Source organism: Mesoplodon densirostris, chromosome 15 (assembly GCF_025265405.1).
Source record: "Mesoplodon densirostris isolate mMesDen1 chromosome 15, mMesDen1 primary haplotype, whole genome shotgun sequence".
Classification (NCBI taxonomy): domain Eukaryota; kingdom Metazoa; phylum Chordata; class Mammalia; order Artiodactyla; family Ziphiidae; genus Mesoplodon; species Mesoplodon densirostris.
The window spans coordinates 8,597,068-8,617,480 of record NC_082675.1 but is presented as its reverse complement, the minus strand read 5'-3'; the positions used below and the strand labels follow the sequence as shown (position 1 = coordinate 8,617,480).

Genomic DNA, 20,413 nt, shown 5'->3' with positions numbered 1-20,413 from the left:
TATTATGATACATAAAATCTCTTTTCTTACTATCCTTAGAAACAAAAGGTAGCAAAATGTAATGACATAAACAACAAGCTTATATCTTGTTCCCCATAATTCTTAAGACTCAAAACTATAAACTTCTTAATAATACCCTTAAGAACTAATTTATTTTTTCATGTAATAATTGGTTTAAAATCCAAAACAAATACTTTTGGGAACTAAATCCCATTCATTTTCTGTGTATATTTTTCAAAAGAAATAAAACAAATTCCTGATTTTGTTAAAGCAAAAGGCAATCATGAAACTTTGTTAATTTGGTTAATATTCACATCAAACAATACCTATGTGGCACAAATTCATAGTAAAAACAACTTAATCATTGACTCAAAATTAGAGTATATAAACTGCTAATGTCCCACATATTTTTAGTGGTGTTGCTGAAGGTCATTACTGCAAGGTTGTTCTGCGATCAGGATGTATTTTGAAGGTTATCCTCCATATGATATCTAGTATAGGAACACAGCACTTCAGAGATGACATAAATCCAAAAATGTTATACCTGGGCACAGAACACTGTCCCAAGAAAAATGAGCAGAGAATTAACTTCTAGCTCACACAAGCCACACTGTACTTTCTAACCGAGCAACCCTAAGAAGAGAGAATCCAACACAATGAATCTTAAAATAAACAACATAGTAAAAGAGGCATCTAAATGGTTAAAAATTTAACAACCAATTTTTGTGGAAAACTGCCAATCCAAAAAGGATGTTAAAGGTATCTTATGATACAGCCTGGGAGGTAAGATTTGCCTTTGCTTTTTAACACTGCTTAAAATGTTTGTATATTCCACAATGAAATCTTTTCTTTAAAAGATCTATTCAGTAAACAATGAAAGCACCATTTCTGATACTTTTTAATATTGTCAGATATGATGTATGGCAATAATGAAGCCATCTGACGACTACATTTTTATCTAGTGGAATACTATAAAGTGAGCTTTGACACAAACAGCAAACAACCAGAAAGATTAAGGCAAGACCCAACATGAATTTTGCAAGTAAACGAGGGTAACGATGAATTAACAACAAATATCAATTTGTTAGGCAGCTATGCTCACCACTATACCACCAACAAAAGAAATATCAATTTGAGCAGGAAAAAACCCAGGAGACCCAAGGCCAGGTCCTGAAAGACGCCAATCACCACCGACAGCTAATGAACCAGGGCAAGCAGAACACCAGAATGAATATAAATTGTTCCTGCAAGCTTTCAGCTGGGCATTCCTGGTGTTAAGGCCAGGCCTAATGGCAGGATGAAAACTTCTCTAGGAAGTTATAAATTTTGATAGATGCAAGATCACAGCTGCTTTGATACTAGCCTTTCAAACATTTGCCAAGGAGAGCATATCAGAAATAAGAAACTTAATTAGCTCTTGGGGGAGAAAAATTGCTCAACTTGAAGAGTAACTAGGACCTTTAGAAAAGGTCAGTGAGGCATTAGCAACTCTAAGATAAGCTTCACACCTTGTTAAAGCGGGTATGAATTTCCCTCTTGGCAGCTAGGCCTGAGGAACAAACTTAAAGCAATATCCCACATAAGCTGGAACAAAGGAAAAGACTAAAGCAAGCAAGCAAGCAGTGACAGGACTATCAAAGCAAACCTCTACTTTTCAAGAGATGTGTGGTTCCTTTGCACAAGTGGTATTTATCAATAATGCAATAACCCTCATCTGTATTATGTAGTAGCCTTTTCTTCCACTATGTGACTTTAAATGTTTATGTGTAAGAAACACAGGCATTCATAGTTATTTGAGGGTTCTGTACAATGTATAATTACTGCCTGATGAGAAACTAGTGGGCAAATCTTAGTGTGGAAGGACAGTGCTGAACCTACTTAACACCGACAACGACCAATTTTCTAATATTTAAAAAAATATTTTGAAACCCACAAATAACCCAAAGAATTAAGTGCTACAACTCAAAATAAAGATGAATCGTATTTCATTTACTGCTAAGAACCAATCCAGTCAATCATGTTCAAACCACATGGTGCAGTCCTTCATGATTTTGTTCTATTGAAAAGAAAACCTCTCTTGTGTAAATGGGAAAATGATGCTGACCGATGGAAGATCCCATGAGATGGGGAAGGAGGTAGTGAAGAGGGAAACTGGATGAGTGACAAATTATTATGTCTTATTAGCATTATAGTACAGTCAGTTCATAATTATGGTTACCAGAAGTTATACAAAATATACAGGGGGCAGAGAGAATGTTTCTAAAAAATCTTTGAGAAAAGGTTGAATATAAAGGATTATCTGTTTGTATTTCCTTTTGTTGACTATTCTATCCCCAGGGGTCTAGAAGACTCTGTTACATAGTTGACGCTCACTATATATTTATTGAATAAATGAATGAATAAACAAAACAAAATCTCATACAACGTCTAAGGTACAAGTCCCTACCTGGCAGTCTATGAACTTAAACATTAAGAGAGCAAAAAGGTAACCAACCTCATTAACAATATCAAAGGGAAGTGGAAGGAAAAGCTACTGCAGTATAATTTTAGGCATAGTGTTTCTTCTTTCTTTGCTTTGCACTATTAATACAGTAACAGTACTTCTGGGGCTTACAGTATCCAGCTACAGCAAGTTCAAAAGTTTCAAACCTGTCAATCCTATTCAAAGTAAACACTTGCTAGGTTACTTTATTTATTTAATTAAAAAAATTTTTTTATTTGACTTTTTTTTATTTAATTTAAAAATTTTTTTTATTTTACTTTATTTATTTAATTCCCTGACCAGGGATCGAACCTGGGTCCTGGCAGTGAAAGCAGAGTCCTAACCACTGGAAATTCCCTTGCTAGGTTACTTTAGACAGGGTAGGGTATCTTCTAATTGTTATATGGAAGACTGATCTGTGTATATCACCATAACTTCTGAGAGTACAGCCGAAAGGTGCCAGACAGCAGGGTTTAATGAATGAAGCAAATGTTAATCCAAGGTAAAAAGGGATGTTCTGGTATAAACCAGGAGACAGTCATGGTACCATGACTCAGTTATCTACACGTTAGGATAGTGTGCAGAGCTCTTAACAAGAACATAAGAAGAAAATGAGAGATCATAAGCACATTCTTAAGACTGAGGGTCTTAAAACATGTATCAGGTCTGCATTCCTCCGTGTATCCTTAGAAATTTGCAATGCCTTAGGGCACTCAAACATTTGTTCAATGAAGGAAAAAATTTACATCAAGAAATTTAAAAAGAGGAAACAGAAATAAGAAAGTATCACCAACAAGTGTCACAGCAATTTTCTGAGGTGAGAAACAAAAATTCTTTCAGCCATTATAAAAAGAATAGTATGAATTAGACTATAGATTCTCTTGTGAACCAGACATAAAGCTTATGTGAAAACACTCTTCAATATTTTCAGATTTGAAAATAGTCTTCTTTAAAAGAAAACAAAAAACCCCATACACATTCACCTTTCAAACCATATTTTAAAGACAGGCTCTAAATAAATTACTTAAACCAATCAGGAAACTGCCCATTTTGTCCTTCAAAATAATTAAAAGAAAACACAGGAAAAATTTTAAATCACTACATTATCAAATACTTCTTGAATATATCTTACTGAGAAAACCAAAGTAAACAAATTTCATGTATTTTGAAAATGCTATCAACACAAACTCATCCAAATATTTGTTAAATCAAAAGCACTAACCTGGGACTTCCCTAGTGGCGCAGTGCTTAAGAATCCGCCTACCAATGCAGGGGACACAGGTTTGAGCCCTGGTCCGGGAAGATCCCACATGCCGCGGAGCAACTAAGCCCGTGAGCCACAGCTAGTGAGCCTGCACTCTAAAGCCCGCGAGCCACAATTGCTGAGCCTGCGTGCTGCAACTATTGAAGCCCACGCACCTAGAGCCCGTGCCCCACAACAAGAGAAGCCACCGCAATGGGAAGCCCGCACACCACAACCAAGAGTAGCCCCCGCTCGCTGCAACTAGAGAAAAGCCCGCGCGCACAGCAACGAAGACCCAACGCAGCCAAAAATAAATAAATAAAAAACAAATTAATTAATTAAAGAAAAGAAGCACTAACCTAGGTTCTAAAAGGCATTAAGAATCCCTTCAAAGGTTCCAGTAGGAAGAAAAGACTAATTATTCAAATGTAAATCAAAGTTGAGAAGTGCCCTGGCCTAAGAAAGTTTTATTAGCATTTTAGGGTCCATCTAAGTAGCTGAGATAGGAAAATGGGGGTGAAGGGTAGAGAAGCTTATGCAAATTGTGTTACCAGAGAGAATTTTATGATTCTGACAGATGAGACAAATATGGTCCTCAAGCTCACTTCCTTCAGGTAACTGTCACCTTAGACGCCTCTCCTGACTGCCCTATTTGAAAACTGCACTCCTTCCACAGGCTCCCCTATTCCGCCACCACCAACCATGTTATTTTTTTCCACAGCACTATCTCCAATACAACAGTTTATTATATATTTTACTTTTATCTGTCTCCACTAGAACATCAGCTCCAGGTAAGAGACCGTGTATTTCGTTCCATGCTGTATCCCCAGTGTTTGTGCCATGTACCTAAGGTGCTCAATTCCTAACAAAGCAGGGAAGAGAGAAAAGAACAGGAATTCCAGTTAAGCAACCATATGATGTGTTATATGAAGGGCAAAGTTGGTGAACAAGGGGGATGGAAAGAAAAAGTGAAAAGGATAGGAAGGTACTGAATGTCAAGTTAAGGAATTTCTAATGTTACTTCACATACAATGGGAGATATATAGCTCACTTCTTCCAATCCAAGTGACAAGTTAATTAAACTTTATCCCTACAGGTCACAAGTATAAAACATTAATGCTGTTTCCTACTTTCTGCCAACGCAAAATATTAACGATGGTTAACAGTTTACTACTTAGATATTTGAAATATATCACTAAAGCCTAGTATTTCTTAACTTGAGCAGAACCTGATGATGTATCATATATAGATTATAAAAACTGCCTATCTGCTTCTCCAAAAGAGCATGTATATTTTACCATTTTTCCTTTTAAACGAATAGGAATGAACTGACTACCACAAAAAACTCAGTGCTCTTTGCAAAGGTAAAGAAATGTGGAATGAAAAGGGTCAAGCACAATGTAGCAGTAGTGCTAATCCCACATGAAGAAAATCAACAAGTTTTATATCTGCAATTTCTTGATCAAACAAATCAAAGCAAATTAAGTTACAGTACTTCCTAAACAATAAATGTTTAAACTTTTCTGTTTAGCAACCCATAAAATAAAAATGTTAACATAGTTCATTTCCTAAGCAATAACTCCATGTAGTTACCAAAAAGGTAACCCAAATTTCAACTCCAAAATATAGCTCTAAAAAGCTATGAAAAGCCAACATCCTACCTTACAACAAAATTAAAGCTTTTATTTAAAAACCCGTTTGAGGGAATTCCCTAGCACTCCAGTGGTTAGGATTCGGGGCTTTCACTGCTGCAGCCGAGTTCATTCCCTGATCAGGGAACTACAGATACTGCAAGCTGTGCAGCACAGCCAAAAAATAAAATAGAATAATAATAATAATAATAATAATAATAATAAAACCATTTGAAAATGCCCAGAAGATTTAAACTCCTTACTTCAAAGTAAAACTCACATCATTATTTCAAAATATTAATATAAAGTCACTCAAACTGGCCACTCAAGAGATCCTATACAACCCAAATAGTCAATAGCTTGTCTACTGGAAATAATGCCACCGATGTTACAACACTGCCTTAAATTACACACACAAAATAACGCAATAAAAATTTATTTTATCTTTTCTTGTATATAGCAGCTGATTAACTTCTAAGAGATCCCCGATAACCTTACTGAAGCCCAGTATTAAAACTACCAAGCTTGAGACTATTTTAAAACTATGTAGCCAGCTTAAACATAAACATTGTACTACCTCAAACACATTATTCGTTTTGTTCCACAACAATGTATTGAAACTAATTAATCAAACAGTTCTATTCCTTTATCTGAATTGGTAAAGCAGCAGCCACTTACTGAAGGGGAATTTTTTTTAACCAACCAAGAAAAACAGACACGTATAAGGTATGGAGTGATTAATTCAGGATGCTTAATGATTTGCTACGATACTCTCTTAATTTTATTCAATGAAAACAGTAGAAAACATTCGTGAGGCATTACTTATTAACGGCTACACATCACTTGGCTAACATGGCATGACATATTAAAGTCTCATGGCAGAATCTGCGTAGAGAAACTCCAAAAAAGTTCACCTCTTGCCAATTTTTTCCCTTCACCTAAAGTAAAGAAATGCCCACTGCTTCGTGTATTTAGTTCTCAAAATAGCCCTCTAGGGTAAGGATGTCAATAAAGACAGAGGTAGATCCCTGAGGCGTGCATGCTTACAAACACACAAAAATGAAACCTTGAAGCTGTGTCAAGTTTGCAAAGCCTGAAACAAGTTACCGCACTGAGTGAATTTCACTTCCCATCTTGGTTTTTATAAGAATAAAATACTGTACTTTAAGAACAAAAGGCATCTCATGCTGTTAGGATTAGGAACATCTGTGTCCTATTCATGACCATTTTTAGGAAAACTTCGAAGTCCAATGCCCAAGAAAAAAAATGCAATAATCAATATTGAACACAAAAAAAATGTTAATAATAACCTAGAATTATCCTTTCCAACCCCCATCACCTTTCTTCTGCTGTTCTTTGCATTTCACCAGTTTCTTAGCAACCATACAGGACTCAAGCTGGTAAGCACATAGAAAACATGAAAAAAGTTTTTTGTTTTTTTTTTCTTTTAAGATCTAGAACCAATTGTACTAAACCTTGTTCTCTCAACCTAGGAGCCACTCAAGACAGGGGTCCAATTTAGATAAATATACCACCTAAAGGTCAGTGACCAAATTTGGTCAACAGTGGTACCATCACTGCCGTCATCATTCTTGTCACTGTCAGAAACAACTGTCACCTTGCCATTACCAGGAAGGGAGAGCAACTGGAATATTCCTTTTGTAAGTTCTATTTACAGACTACAAAGAGCCCAACATCATCTTAGTATGATCTTACACAACGGAAGAACCCGAAACAGAAAAGGCCTTCCAATAAAGAACTTTTTGATATTAAAAGCTGATAAAACACGAGAATTTGTAAGACCCTGCCTGCCGCATTTGCGAACAATTTCTAACTGCACTGCCAATGTCAGACATCCATTTATTTTCTGTACGCGAATGGCTTCAAATGTTTTATTTATAAATTTAAAAAACCTAGGGAATCAAAAAAAAAAAAAAAAACACCCCCCCCAAAACCCCACACAAAACATAAAGAAACAGCTTAAATCTCCAAATATAATGTTCTCACTCAATAGACATTTGTTTCCTGGTTTTTCATCTATGGTATAGTCTCAACTTTTTGGAAAGTAAATTTCTTTATACTTACAAAAGATATACATGCTGCCAACAATAAAATTCTAACTAGTAAGTCTTCAAACTGCTCAATCACAAGTTCCAGCAAGGTTTTTCCTGTTAGAAACAAACATATCTGTTGTAAATGTCATCTTAAGATCAGCACACAAAGTGGGGGAGGAAACGTGTTAAGATTACTCACCTTCTTCAGCCGGTAACTCTGTAGAATGTAGAAATTCACCAGGCAACGTGTCAAGAGGGGGGAAAAAAAACATTTTAGCACTCTGTCTTTACGGAAAGAATTACTAAATTATCACTGTCTTTGAAAGACGCACCTATATGAACATTCAACCATATTTAACAGAAATCATACCAAAATGGTACCCCAAGAAAATATGCAGTATTTGTTGATCTACTCCAAAACGTGAAATCTCATCACCACCTAAGCAAGGCTCCTGAAACAAGGAGTCATTTCAGCTCTGACACCACTTCTGCCAGATGTGTAACTCTGAGTAGTACAAGAACGGTCAGAGGCATTCTCAACTACAACGCCTCATAAACCGGGTAGGGACGAGAAAATGTCTCGCAGGGCTCAACCCAGATGCAGGAGGCTCATCCCTCCCTCCGCCGGGGCCAGCTGCTGCTGGTGAGAAGCCGCGGAGCTAGCTGCGTGCGGGGAAGGTCAAGGGCTGGAGCCACGAGGAAGTCGAGAGGAGGCGCAGACCCGACGCCGGCGCCCCCAGCCTGCAACCCCTCTCCCGCGGGGCCGGCGCGCGGGCTCAACCCGCCGCCTGCAGCCCTAGGCAGGCGCGGAGCCGAGACCCACGAGGTGGAGCTCGGTCAGCCATCTTTCCTGGCTCTCGGGCCCGCGCCTAGCCGCGCGGCGCCGCTGCAGCCTCGGCGCCGGGCACCTACCGTTGGAGCCCCATCTCTCCTTGAGCCTCTTGACCTGCTCCAGGCTCAGCCCTGTGCTCTCGTTGACGCCGAAGTAACCCAGCACTTCCTCTACCGTCTTTGTGTGCGCGTTCTCCATGGCTGCGGGGGCCCGGCCGGCCTCGCCTCCAGTCCCCGCGGCCTCCTCGCCTCCGCCTCGCACTCGGGCCGCGGGCTCGTGCCACCCCGGGCGCCCAGGCGCGGACTGGCCTCTTCCCCCTCCTTCTCCTACTCCGGCCGCTTCCGCCTCGCCGGGCGCTGAATCACCCCGCGCCCCCTCCCCCAGCAACCGCCCCTCTCGCAGCCCGGCCCTCGCCGGCGACCGCCCCGGGCACAGCTGGACGGTGGGGGGGCTTCCCGACCCTCCCTCCCCTCGTCAGAAGGGAGGGCCTCCTTCACCCTCAACCGCCCGCCGGGAGTGCAGGCCGCGGCCCCTAGGCCCCCTCCCCGTTCTCCTGAGGTGATTCTCGGCCCCGCCCGGGCCGGAGGAAGGGGCGCTCGGCCGATCCCTGAGAGCGGAACGGAGCAACGGAGGAGAGCCGGCGGGGTGATGCGCGGCGCGCTCGCCCTGTCCCCTCAGCTCTGCACCCCCGACAGCAGTGAAGGAAACCGCAGCGGAGGGAAAGGAGGTGGCGTCGGGGACGGCTCCGCGGCGGCTGCTCTAATAGCATTTATCCGCCGCTGCCTCCCCTCTCGCCGCCGCCGCGGCATGTGGACGCCGCTCATTGGCCGAGAAGGCCCAGCGCGGCGCGGGAGGCGCGGCCCCGCCCCCTCCCTCAGGCTCCCTCCCTCCTGCGCGACTTGCGCCCACGCGGCCGCGCAAGCCCCGCCTCCTCCCGCGCACCGCCCCCAGGAACCCGGATCGAAGCCGGCGTGCCCGCGCCCTGCGCGCTCTGACCGGCTGTTCGGCGGAGAGCCCGCGGCCTTTCTTTGGCTAATGCGGATCTCGCTTCCCGCCCGGCTCGACCACCTGTAGACGTAGAACCCAGGGAGGTGGAGGGCTCACGTGGGCTCCATGCATTCGCTGCCCCAAGGGAACTGCCTACCCTTCAGAGTCGGCCTCGGGTTGGGGTGGGTGATTGGGAAGGCGAGGCCGAGGAACCTTACGAACCCGGTCGGCGCAGAGCTTCAACGAAGCGCGCTGAGGTTGGTGTCCTTGGCTCGTCCCCTTGCCCTCCACCTCCCAGGGCCGCACTCTGCAACCCAATCTGTGTACTTCAGAGCCCCTCTTAGGAACCGAGGGGAGGAATTCCGCAGTTCACTTCCCACACGGCCAAAATCCCTCATCTGTCGCTTCAGGAACACCGCATTCCATATTGTTTTTAATATCCCACACAGCCTTTGATAACATGTCTGCATGGAAGTCACAGATTACGCTACTGTAACTGCTAAATAAGCGAGAGTTGTGCTAGAAGGTGCCTCGCTTGGGCATTGATTAAGGCTATTTTCTAGACTGCCCCTTTCCCCAATAGGGGAAAAAAGGACTTTAATCCAAAAATCTATTCTTAAACCACAGATAATTTGCTCTTGAGGTCTGTAGAAAACCTACCTCAACAAGGACCTACAGTATAGCACAAGGAACTCTTCTCAATATTCTGTAATAACCTAAATGGGAAAAGAATCGGAGAAAAAAACACATATATATATGTATATATATATATATATAACTAAATCACTTAACTGTACACCTGAAACTAACACAACATTGTAAATCAACTATACGCTAATACAAAATAAAAAGTAAATTAAAAAAACAGAAAACCTATGTAACAGCAAGATAAAGGGAATTTTGCCAATATCAAAAAATTAAACAGAAAGGGACCTTCGCATTGAATTCTTGAGCAAAAGGTGAACACATTCGCACCACAAAGGTCAGTTTTCTTAAGGGACTATGTTGCAGAATGAAGCATTTAGTCCACTTTTGTGTTTGGCTATGGTGTACCATCCACAGGAGCCAAGGCAGAACAAAAATCACCTCAGTTGTCCCAGATGGCTCAGCTTCAGGACTTAAAGTCCTTTAACAGATGCAAATCACAGTGCATTACCTAGCTGAAAAAATCAGGCACGTCATTTTATTTGTCATTTCGTTTAATTATTTCCAAGGAGTGGAGGCTGGTATACAGTTTTGATTGATACTTGGAAAAGGACCAACAAAACCCTACATGAAATAAACAAAAATTCTAGTGTATGGCAATGCACTAAGAGAAGCAAAGTGGAAACTGGTTAGGTCACAGGACTGGAGCCTCTTCCAGCAGGGACACGTGGCTGCACGGTGGGGGTGGGGGTGGTAATGGAGGACTGGTGGTTCTTTTCCCCCTCAGACCAGGTCTGCACCAGTTCTTACCAACTCTTCTGCCTCACCCCAGCGAGTGTAAAAGCACTCCAGGCAGGAGGATTGTTACCTTTCTCAGCCTGAAAATTATCTTGAGCATTTGACTTTGGATCTCCGTTCTGTGGCTTGGTCTCTGCCTGGGGTTGTAAGTGCTTCTGCTTCTTGAGCTTCTTGAGAGGTTCCTGATCTGTGCTTTTGTACTGAATGCTCTTCCCCAGATCTTCAAGCTCCTTGTTATTGTTCAGATCTCAGCTTACATGTTACCTCCTCAGAGATGTCTTGACTAAAAGGGCTACCCTCCCCAGTCACCCTCGCTATCACATTATTGTTTTATTTTCTTCACAGCACTTATCTCTGATGTTGTATTATTTGCTTAGCTGTTTACTGCCTGTCTCCCCCTACTAGGATGTAAGCTCCATGAGAACAGCATGTCTTGTCTAGCTTGTCCATCTCCAGGATATAGGAGTCCCCTGGTATACACTCATCATTTATTGAATGCCTACTATTTGAGTGAATGAAAGAGCCCCACCATCCCTGATCTATCAGTGACTTGCAAAGGGCCTGGCTTTGAGAGGACCTCAGCAAATTTTTGCTGAACTCAAGTTTATTGATTTCCAATGTGTGATGTAAACCAGAAGGCCTCTGAACTACTCACCTCATGTGAATGGCTGTGAAGGTTAGGTTTGAAACAAACAAACAAACAAACAGGGACTTCCCTGGTGGTCCAGTGGCTAAGACTCAGCACTCCCAATGCAGGGGGCCTGGGTTCGATCCCTGGTCAGGGAACTAGATCCCACGTGCTGCAACTAAAGATCCCGCATGCGGCACCGAATTTCCTGCGTGCCGCAACTAAGACCCAGTGCAGACAAATAAGTAAATATTAAAAGCAGACAAACAAAAAACAAAGTGCGGCAGCATTTTAGGTTTCTCAGAGACGAGTAATGTCTAAGTTCACATTGGTTGTGTTACCAGACTGTTCTCTGCAAATCTTCTATTTCCTGGAGGTTGGAATACAGGTATTCCTCAACGTACCATGGGATTACGTCCTGATAAACCCATCATAAGTTGAAAATATCATAATTCGAAAATGTATATAAGACACCTAACCTACTGAGCTTCATAGCTTAGTCTAGCCTACCTTCAACGTGCTCAGCACACATTAGCCTACAGTTGGGCAAAATCATCTAACACAAGACCTATTTTATAATAAAGTACTGAATATCTCATGTAATTTATTTAAAGTGAAAAACAGAATGGTTTTAAGTGTATCAGTGTTTACCTTTGTGATCTGCGCAGCTGATTGGGAGCTGCAGCTCGCTGCCGCTGCCCAGCATCTTAAGAGAGGATGGTACTGTGTATTGATAGCCTGGGGAAAGATCAAAATTCAGTTTCTACTGAATGTGTATTGCTTTCGCACCATCTTGAAGTTGAAAAATTGTAGGTCAAACCATCATAAGTCAGGGATGGTCTGTATTCCCTTAAACTGAAACAGTGTGCTTTTGTGCTTTTCAGCCTGGGGTTGGCCCCTTCTGTATCACATACTAATTATGCCCTTGGTTCCTCAACCCATTGGTGTCTCTGAAACCTGTTGTTTATTTATTTATTTATTTATATAATGGTCACAGTGGTTTCTTTTTTCTTTTTTAATTGGGGTATAGTTGCTTTACAATGTTCTGTTAGTTTCTGCTGTACAGTGAAGTGAATCAGCTATATTTATACATATATCCCTTCTGTTTTGGATTTGCTTCCCATTTAGGTCACCACAGACCACTGAGTAGAGTTCCCTGTACTATACAGCAGGTTCTCATTAGTTATCTACTTTATACATATTAGTGTATATATGTCAATCTCAATCTCCCAGTTCATCCCACCCTCCTTCCCCCCTTGGTGTCCATACGTTTGTTTTCTACATCTGTGTCTCTATTTTTGCCTTTCAGTGGTTCATCTGTACCATTTTTCTATATTCCACATATATGCAATATACGATATTTGTTTTTCTGACTTACTTCCCTCTGTATGACAGTCTCTAGGTCCACCCACATCTTTACAAATGACCCAATTTCATTCCTTTTTATGGCTGAGTAATATTCCATTGTATATATGTACTACACCTTCTTTATCCATTCATCAGTCGATAGACATTTAGGTTGCTTCCATGACCTGGCTATTGTAATAGTGCTGCAATGAACATTGGGGTGAAACCTGTTATTTAGAGGTTGCCATAATTTAGCAAAACATATCCTCCCAAAGGCAGAAAGATTTACTCTTATGTAGAAATAGACTTATGCTCAATGTATTTTATACACATGCTTCTTGTTAATAAGGTTAAACAAAGTAATAATGGGTTTTAGAAATACAGCTGACCCTTGAACAACACAGGTTTGAACTGTGTGGGTCCACTCACATGCATATTTTTTTCTATAATGAATACTGAAGTACTGTATGATCTGCCTGTGGTTGGTTGAATCCTCAGATTTGGAACTACAGATGTGGAGGAACTGTGTATGTGGGCCAACTCGGACTTTCAACCTCATGGAGCGTGGGCGCTTCTAAGCCCCCTGTTGTTCAAGGGTCAACTGTACTCTATTTTTCACCAAGGATTGTAGCTATTTTCAGTCGGTTGGGGACAGGGAGAGGAAAAAAGAGAAACTGTGATTCAGAAAGATGGATGATTTGATCAAAGAACCTCAGAGGAATTAATAAAGGAGGATATTATCTGGTAGTAGGCAGGCTGGTTTAAAAAGCTAGGTAGACAGAAAAGGCCCAGTAGAAAAGAATGACATGCTAACTTCCCAACGCTCTACAACCCTCCTGTAAGGCAATGGAGATGGTAAAAGGCAGTCTGTTCCATATTTGGACAGCTCTAATCATTAAAGCCATCTCATTCTGGGCTGAATCCACCTCCCACTAACAACTTCTCCTATACATTGGTTCTTGTTTAGCCCTTTGGAATAACTCTGAATAAGTTTAATCCCTCCTCTGTGTGCGCTCTCTTCCAGTACTTCAAGATATTTATTGTGCTTTTTAAGAGTCTCTTTTCTCAGCTAAAAAGAACAGCTCTGTCTCTGAGCTGTGCCTTGTATAGCGGGAGTCTGCAACCCCTCAGCATCCTTGTCGTCCAGCCACGGAGACACCCAACACTGAAGACAGAAATCTGAGAAGGATCTTGCGGTGGAGTTATCACTGTCCACCTTTGTTTCAGTGCTTTCCCCTGCACATTGTTGATTTGTGTTTTCAATTCAAAAATGAGTCCTGTATATATACACTGCAGTCATTTAATCTTCCCATCATCTACTTGCACTGTTGATTCTTTTTTTTTCTTTTTTTGCAGTACATGGGCCTCTCACTGCTGTGGCCTCTCCCGCTGCGGAGCACAGGTTCCGGACGCGCAGGCTCAGCGGCCATGGCTCACGGGCCCAGCCGCTCTGCGGCATGTGGGATCCTTCCGGACCAGGGCACGAACCCGTGTCCCCTGAATCGGCAGGCGGACTCTCAACCACTGCACCACCAGGGAAGCCCCCTGTTGATTCTTTTTAACCCAGGCACTGAACTCTGACTGTAATGGAATGTTCTCCTGTTCACTTTGGCCCATCTTTGCAGTCCGCTGTGGTCTTCTGGAGTCTTCAAGTGATGTTTTAGCCATATGCCCGAACTTGGGTTACACACAAATTTGATAAGCATGACTTCTGTCAACTGCTATGAATCAACCTGACTACAGGTCCCAAAGTCATGAAAGTAAAAATCTTGTAATGCACTCTCTTGCCTCCTTACCTCCCGTAACACATTATTATACAGGTCATTCTTTTGGTTGAGCACCTGATGTAGTCGGCATGACTTAAGGATCATGATATATGAAAAATACATATTTACGAACTAGACTCAGAACTGGCACAGTAAGGTGTTTACACTGAAAGGTAAGTGGGAATTAAGGCCATCCAACTTAGTCACATCTGCTGTCTTTTACTGACTCTGGAACACATGCTTATTGAGTAGAATGCCGGGCAAAATCACCTGCACTATTTACATTCTTTGTTCTGTAAATTGTTGGGCTGCCCCCTTACAGGCCTACAAGGCCTGCACTTGTCCAGTTTTAAGACCAAAGAAAGAGCCGAGTTTGCAACAGAGACATCAACGGTTTAATGGATAGGGGAGCTTACACGTCTGAAGCGAGGTCCTGGAGCGAGAACCCCACTGCGGGCAGGACATGGTGGCAGTCTTCACTCCTGAGGGGAATGGGAGATTGACGTCAGGTTGGCTCATTAGTTACCAGGGAAACCAGCAGAGGGGCATGCCCCTCACCACCCCTTTGATAAGGTATCACTAGCTGGGGCAAGTACATAGGAAAGTCAGTCATGTGTGTAGGGTATAGGTGAAGCTGGCACTGGTCGGGCAGGAGATGTACAGAGAGCAAGAGAACAGCCATCTTGAGTGGCCTGACCATACATAAATTAAAGTGTCTTAAGGTAATTTTGAGATGTTGGTCCACTGTATTATTATCTAGCCTACTTTTCTCTACTGGTCCATAAGAACTTAACGAGAGGACTCTGTCGAATGTGTTGCTAAGATCTAAGTAAATTGTCTACAGCAGTCCATATTCTAGTGATCTTTTCACAGACATGGGTCCCGTTTGGCATGGCTTGTGTTACTGATCACATTTCAGTGCCTAGTGACCACCACTTTTTCTACATGCCCACAAACTATAACTTTAACATCTGAGAATTTGCCAAACTTAACAGAATGTCTTTTCCAGAATTTGGCCCTCTTCCATTAATAAGCATTCTTCTGATGGCTAAGTGTCAAAAAACCAACTTATTAGCTTATGCTTATAAAAAAAAGGATTTATTGGGGAATAGACTCCAAATTCAGAACAGCTTGATCCAGGTGCTCAAATAAAGTAACTGAGAATCTCAAAGCAAAACTCTGTTTTGCTTTGCTTTTTATGGTCTTGTGAATTTTCTCCAGATGGTAGCAGATATGACCCCCAGCATCTCCAGTTTACAGTCCACCAAGTTCAGCAATCTCAATGAAAGGAAAGGGCTAATATTTTCTCTGGGTCATGTGTCCACCCCTGGAAGCAGGGATTGTGGTCAGCTCCACCTGAACTTCATGGACAGAGAGTAGGGGGAGAAGTGGGTCCCCAAAGCAGTGGTTTTCAAACTTTGGCATGCATCAACATCACCTGGGTGGCATGTGAAAACAGACTGCGGGATCCCTACCTCCAGAATTCTCATTCAGTAGGTCTGGGATGGAGACCAAGAATTTGCACTTCTAACAAGTTGCCACGTGATGTCGATGCTGCAACTTCAGGACCCACACCCTGAAAAACAATACCCCAGAGGAAGGTCCTGGTGCTGTTACCAGAAGGGGGGGAACAGATGTTGGGCTAGCAAAACCAAAGATGCGTACTTCACTGAGAAAAGTCAAAGATCTAACAGACTTGGAGGAAGTGGAGGTAACTAGCATGGAGCACTGGAAACCTTGTTTGGAGATGCCCTAGATTCTTCCCTTGCAGCTTTCAGTTTCATCTGCCCTATATCCACCACAACCTCCCCTCCGATTCTAAGCTCCTGCCACAGTGGATCATTACCTCTTCCTCTGCACCTCTGCTCAGAGGTTCCTGCTTGCATATGCCTGGTGAACACTTAATCAGCCTTCAAAATGAAGGCTCAAATCCTACCCCATTTGGGAAGCCTTCCCTGATAAGGCCCCGCTCCATCACTTCCTTCCTCACCACCCAGAAAATTACTTGCTCCTTCTTCTGTGTCCCACGCAGCACTTTGTATATCACTCAGCTCTACTACGGTAACTCAGGTTTACTTCTTACCTCTCTGGCTGATCCTTTTCAGCCTTCTTTTCACACACTTCCCCCTCTCCTACTCAACCTGAAATGTGCAGTGTCCTACCACTGAGGACTTAGCCTTCTTCTCTATCAGGATTTTGCCTTAGGCCCACTGGTTTAAACCACATATTGATGACACACCCATTTGTATGTCCCGACTCCTACACCCAGCTCTCTACCTGACTTTGCCATTTGACTGGGGCTTGGACTCCTGTGAGAATGACGGGGAGGGGGGGCGCTGGGGCGACCCACCCTCGGAGAAGTGAGCCATGAATAATATACATCCGTTTGCGTATTCAGAGCAGAGACAACAGCATTCGGGTCAGAAGGAAGAGCAAAGGAGACAGACCCAAAGAGTACTCTTTTACCGCACTCATCACTAGCACTTACTCATCTGATTATAAACTCCAGGAGAGCAGGGATCATATGCATTTAGGATATATGCACAGTGATGAATGAACGTGTGATAATTATTTGCTTTAAGGAATTTGAGTGTCCCTTATTTGTGTCCCCAGTGCCTAGCACAGTGTGGCCCATGTGGCAGGTGCTCAGTACATGTCTGTCTACCGCATCAATTAATGAGGCCCTTCACTTCCTTTGCTATTACTGTTCTGGGGGGAAAAAAAGTTGCCATTTAAAAAAAAAATTAAAGAAGAGAAACCCATACAGCACAGTGCCAAACAAAGTACTGTGGAATGGTTTTCAAAACCATAGCTCCCTGATGGGATAATGTAGTTTAAATTTAGCAGCTATTTTTTCCCTCCAGTCGGTTTGTTCTTTGATTTTTGTGGAAAGATTTCAAAAGTTCTCCTCCACTGCCCTCCTTCCTCACCCCACCCCGCCACCAAGGTACTCAGACCTTAAACAGCAAAATGCTTAAAATGCAGAGATGACAGGGCCTCCTGAACCTGGTAGAAAAAATGAACAGTGATTAAATGTGATTTTTAATTTTAAATGATGAGTTCCCCCTTCCCTGCCAGGTGCCAGGGTGTTGCTCTAGCAGTAGCGGTAGCACAGTGAGCAGGTAATCCAAGGACTGTGAATGCAGTGGATAGAGTTGCAGTGGACAAATTCCTAGAATAGGATCTTTGTTCCCAAGCTGACCAGCTCACTCCCTTGATGTCCCACAATAGAAAAAAAAAAGGGGGGGGGTGGGGTGGAGGTGGCAGAGGCATGTTTAGGTCTCCTACTGTGATCCCGCTGTAGTTAACCTGATAGTTCACAAAAGATCCCAGGAGGTTGGCTGCCCTCCCAAGTCACCTTGTGATTCTCTCCTGATTTTGGAGAGGGGGAGGGTGGGGGACACTGTGTATCCTGAGGAAAGCATGTCTGACAAGGCTGATCCGTGCCATCTGGGAGGATGCATCATGAGCCCCATCTGGCTCCAGCAGGCTGCCGAGGCTGAGGCACTGGTCCTCTCCCGGCACACCCCGACCGTTCCTGTCCCTCTCCAGCCCGCTCAGCCTGCATCTTTCCCCTCTTCCTAGCCTTTGCCTTCTTTTCCACAATGCCTTTTGCTCCCTTCTCCCACCCGTGGCTTCTCTCCATCTCCCACCCCTCTGCGAGGTGGGACTGATTGGGAGCGCTCTCACGCAGGCCCCTTGGGGACGTGCGCTCACGCAGGCCCCTTGGGGACGTGTGCTCACGCAGGCCCCTTGGCGACAGCCCTGCTGGCTCACTTAGTCCTCCTGCACCACCCAGATCGTGTCCTGGAGACCGATAAACTCATTGTAAGGTCCTGTCTTGTGTCTCACTTGCTGGAGTCCAGAAGTACAAGACAACTGCCTCTCCTTCTCTTAGCTGCTTTCCACCTCAAAGGGTGGTACAACATAGGGCCTCTGCTTTACTCTTCAAGCTTAACGTTAGAAACTTCTCAGGTGGGTCCAATCTGCATAGATGGGGGATGGGTGGAGTACAAGAAAGCAGAAGCTTGGCCAGAATTGTTTGCAAACATTAGGCGTTTCTCTTCCATGACTCATCAGAGGACAGCAGAGTCCTCCTTCTTCCCGGAATGCCAACCCATAGCCAACTCCTACCCCCATTTTACCCGCAAAATAAAACAACCCACACATAGAGCTTTGTCCTCAAAAATCAGATTTCCCCCGAAGATCTGACATGGCAGCTTGGAGAGGGGGGCATTTTGAGGCCTCAGAAGAACAGCCTCTAAGAGTATTCTCTGACTGGGGAGAGAGGTAGCTGAAGAAACAGCCTGGTGACTCAAAAGCAAAGAAAGTGCGTGTGTTGCTAGGATGGGTCTTTTCAAGAAAAGTGCCTTCACCCTCTCCTCACTTCCCCCAACCGTTCTACTTAGTACCTTCCTAATATAAAACCTGGCCTAGACAACCTTTGGGTCGGTTAGAAGAAAATAGGCTGGATTTCCCTGGTGCTCCCAATGCAGGGGGCGCTGGTTCTATCCCAGGTCAGGGAACTAAGATCCCACATGAAAAAAAAAAAAAAAAAGCTGATGCAGATAAAAAGTAAGGAAAGGAGACAAAAAGAAAGACATCATTCATTTGACACACATTTGCCAAGCATGTGTTGTCTCACTCCATCCTTAGGACAATCCCATCTGATAGGTTACCATTATCATCTCTATTTTTCCAGACACACAGCTAATTCTCAGAGAGGTTAAGTCATCTGCTGAAGTCATACAATTAGAAATCACTATTCAATAAGCAGTGTTGGGAATAGAAGATAGAAATCACTATTCAATAAGCAGTGTTGGGAATAGAAGATAGAAATCACTATTCAATAAGCAGTGTTGGGAATAGAAGATTATTTGTTTGGAGAAGAATTAGATTGGAGCTATTCCTCACACCATGAAATGCAATCAATTTCTTATGGGAAAGAGAGTTAAACAGTAGAAAAAAAATTGTAAAACAATTAAAAGAAGCAACAAAAGCATACATGTGTGGAAGGGAGATAAATTTCTAAGTACTTCAGATAAAGGAACATTTTAAATTTGCATAACAAAGGGCCACAAAACAAATGGAGGGAATATATGCACACAGTTTTGGAAAGAAACTAGATGACTGCTGAAAAAACTTCATGTTAGGAGTCTGATTCAATGACTGCATAAGTGCACTCAGAGAAAGACACATGCACATAGATCTTGATTGGAGCAAGTATCTCTGTGGCTGGTCCCAGATCAGTCCCTACTCCCACTATGGTAGGATCCCACTAGTGGATCATTCTGAGGCTCGCAGAACTACACCCTCCTCAGGGTGGGGAAGGGACAGCTGATTAATTCACTGCACAGGCAGCCAAGAAAGAGGCAAAGCAGAAAGCTACATCCACTGAAAACTGCACAAGGAGGCTGCCGCCAGCAGAATGCAGTGACCTGAGCTGGAATTCTGCCAAGACAGTGGGATTAGATTCCCAAGCGTTGGCCAGAATGGGCCCCGGGATTTTTATTTTTATTCGTTTTCCATTACAACTGCACAGCAACACAAACAAGCCCCAAAACAATGTGAGCCACCGAGAGTCATTTTCCCTTGCGGGTGCCATCCCGATACCACACATGCTACTGACCTTATCTTACCGAAGTTTAGAATTGAGAGTTTGATTACTCACTTCCGTACCAACCATAATGGTAGAAAGGCATTATGATTGCCCAACCAACGCCACGTGCACAGAAAAAGGGATATAAAGCAAGACGTGCACGTGGAGCCCATTGTAACCAAGAATAAAAACTTGTTGGGACTTCCCTGGCAGTCCAGTGGTTGAGACTCCGAGCTTCCACTGCAGGGGGCACGGGTTCCATCCCTGGTGGGGGAACTAAGATTCCACATGTCGCGTGGTGCGGCCAAAAAATTAAAAACAAACAAACAAAAAAACTTGAGAAGTCAGTGGAAATCTAAGAAAAGTTAGGTCTGGCTCTCCCAGTCCCCCAAGATCAGGGG

The 20,413-nt window shown here is 43.3% G+C and overlaps 1 protein-coding gene across 3 annotated transcripts in view; it reads right to left on the bottom strand.

The window, feature by feature from the left end:
* The window catches only part of ATP2A2 (ATPase sarcoplasmic/endoplasmic reticulum Ca2+ transporting 2), a 62,483-nt gene extending 53,449 nt beyond the window's left edge, over window positions 1–9,034 (bottom strand). For all 3 annotated transcript variants that reach the window (XM_060119287.1, XM_060119289.1, XM_060119290.1), the window contains exons 1-3: window positions 8,323–9,034; window positions 7,610–7,627; window positions 7,442–7,524 (exon numbers count right to left, since the gene is read on the bottom strand). In XM_060119287.1, the coding sequence (XP_059975270.1) occupies window positions 7,442–7,524; window positions 7,610–7,627; window positions 8,323–8,440 (219 nt within the window). In that variant the 5' untranslated portion in view covers window positions 8,441–9,034. The remainder of the gene's footprint in view (window positions 1–7,441; window positions 7,525–7,609; window positions 7,628–8,322) is intronic.
* Window positions 9,035–20,413: the final 11,379 nt, after the last annotated feature.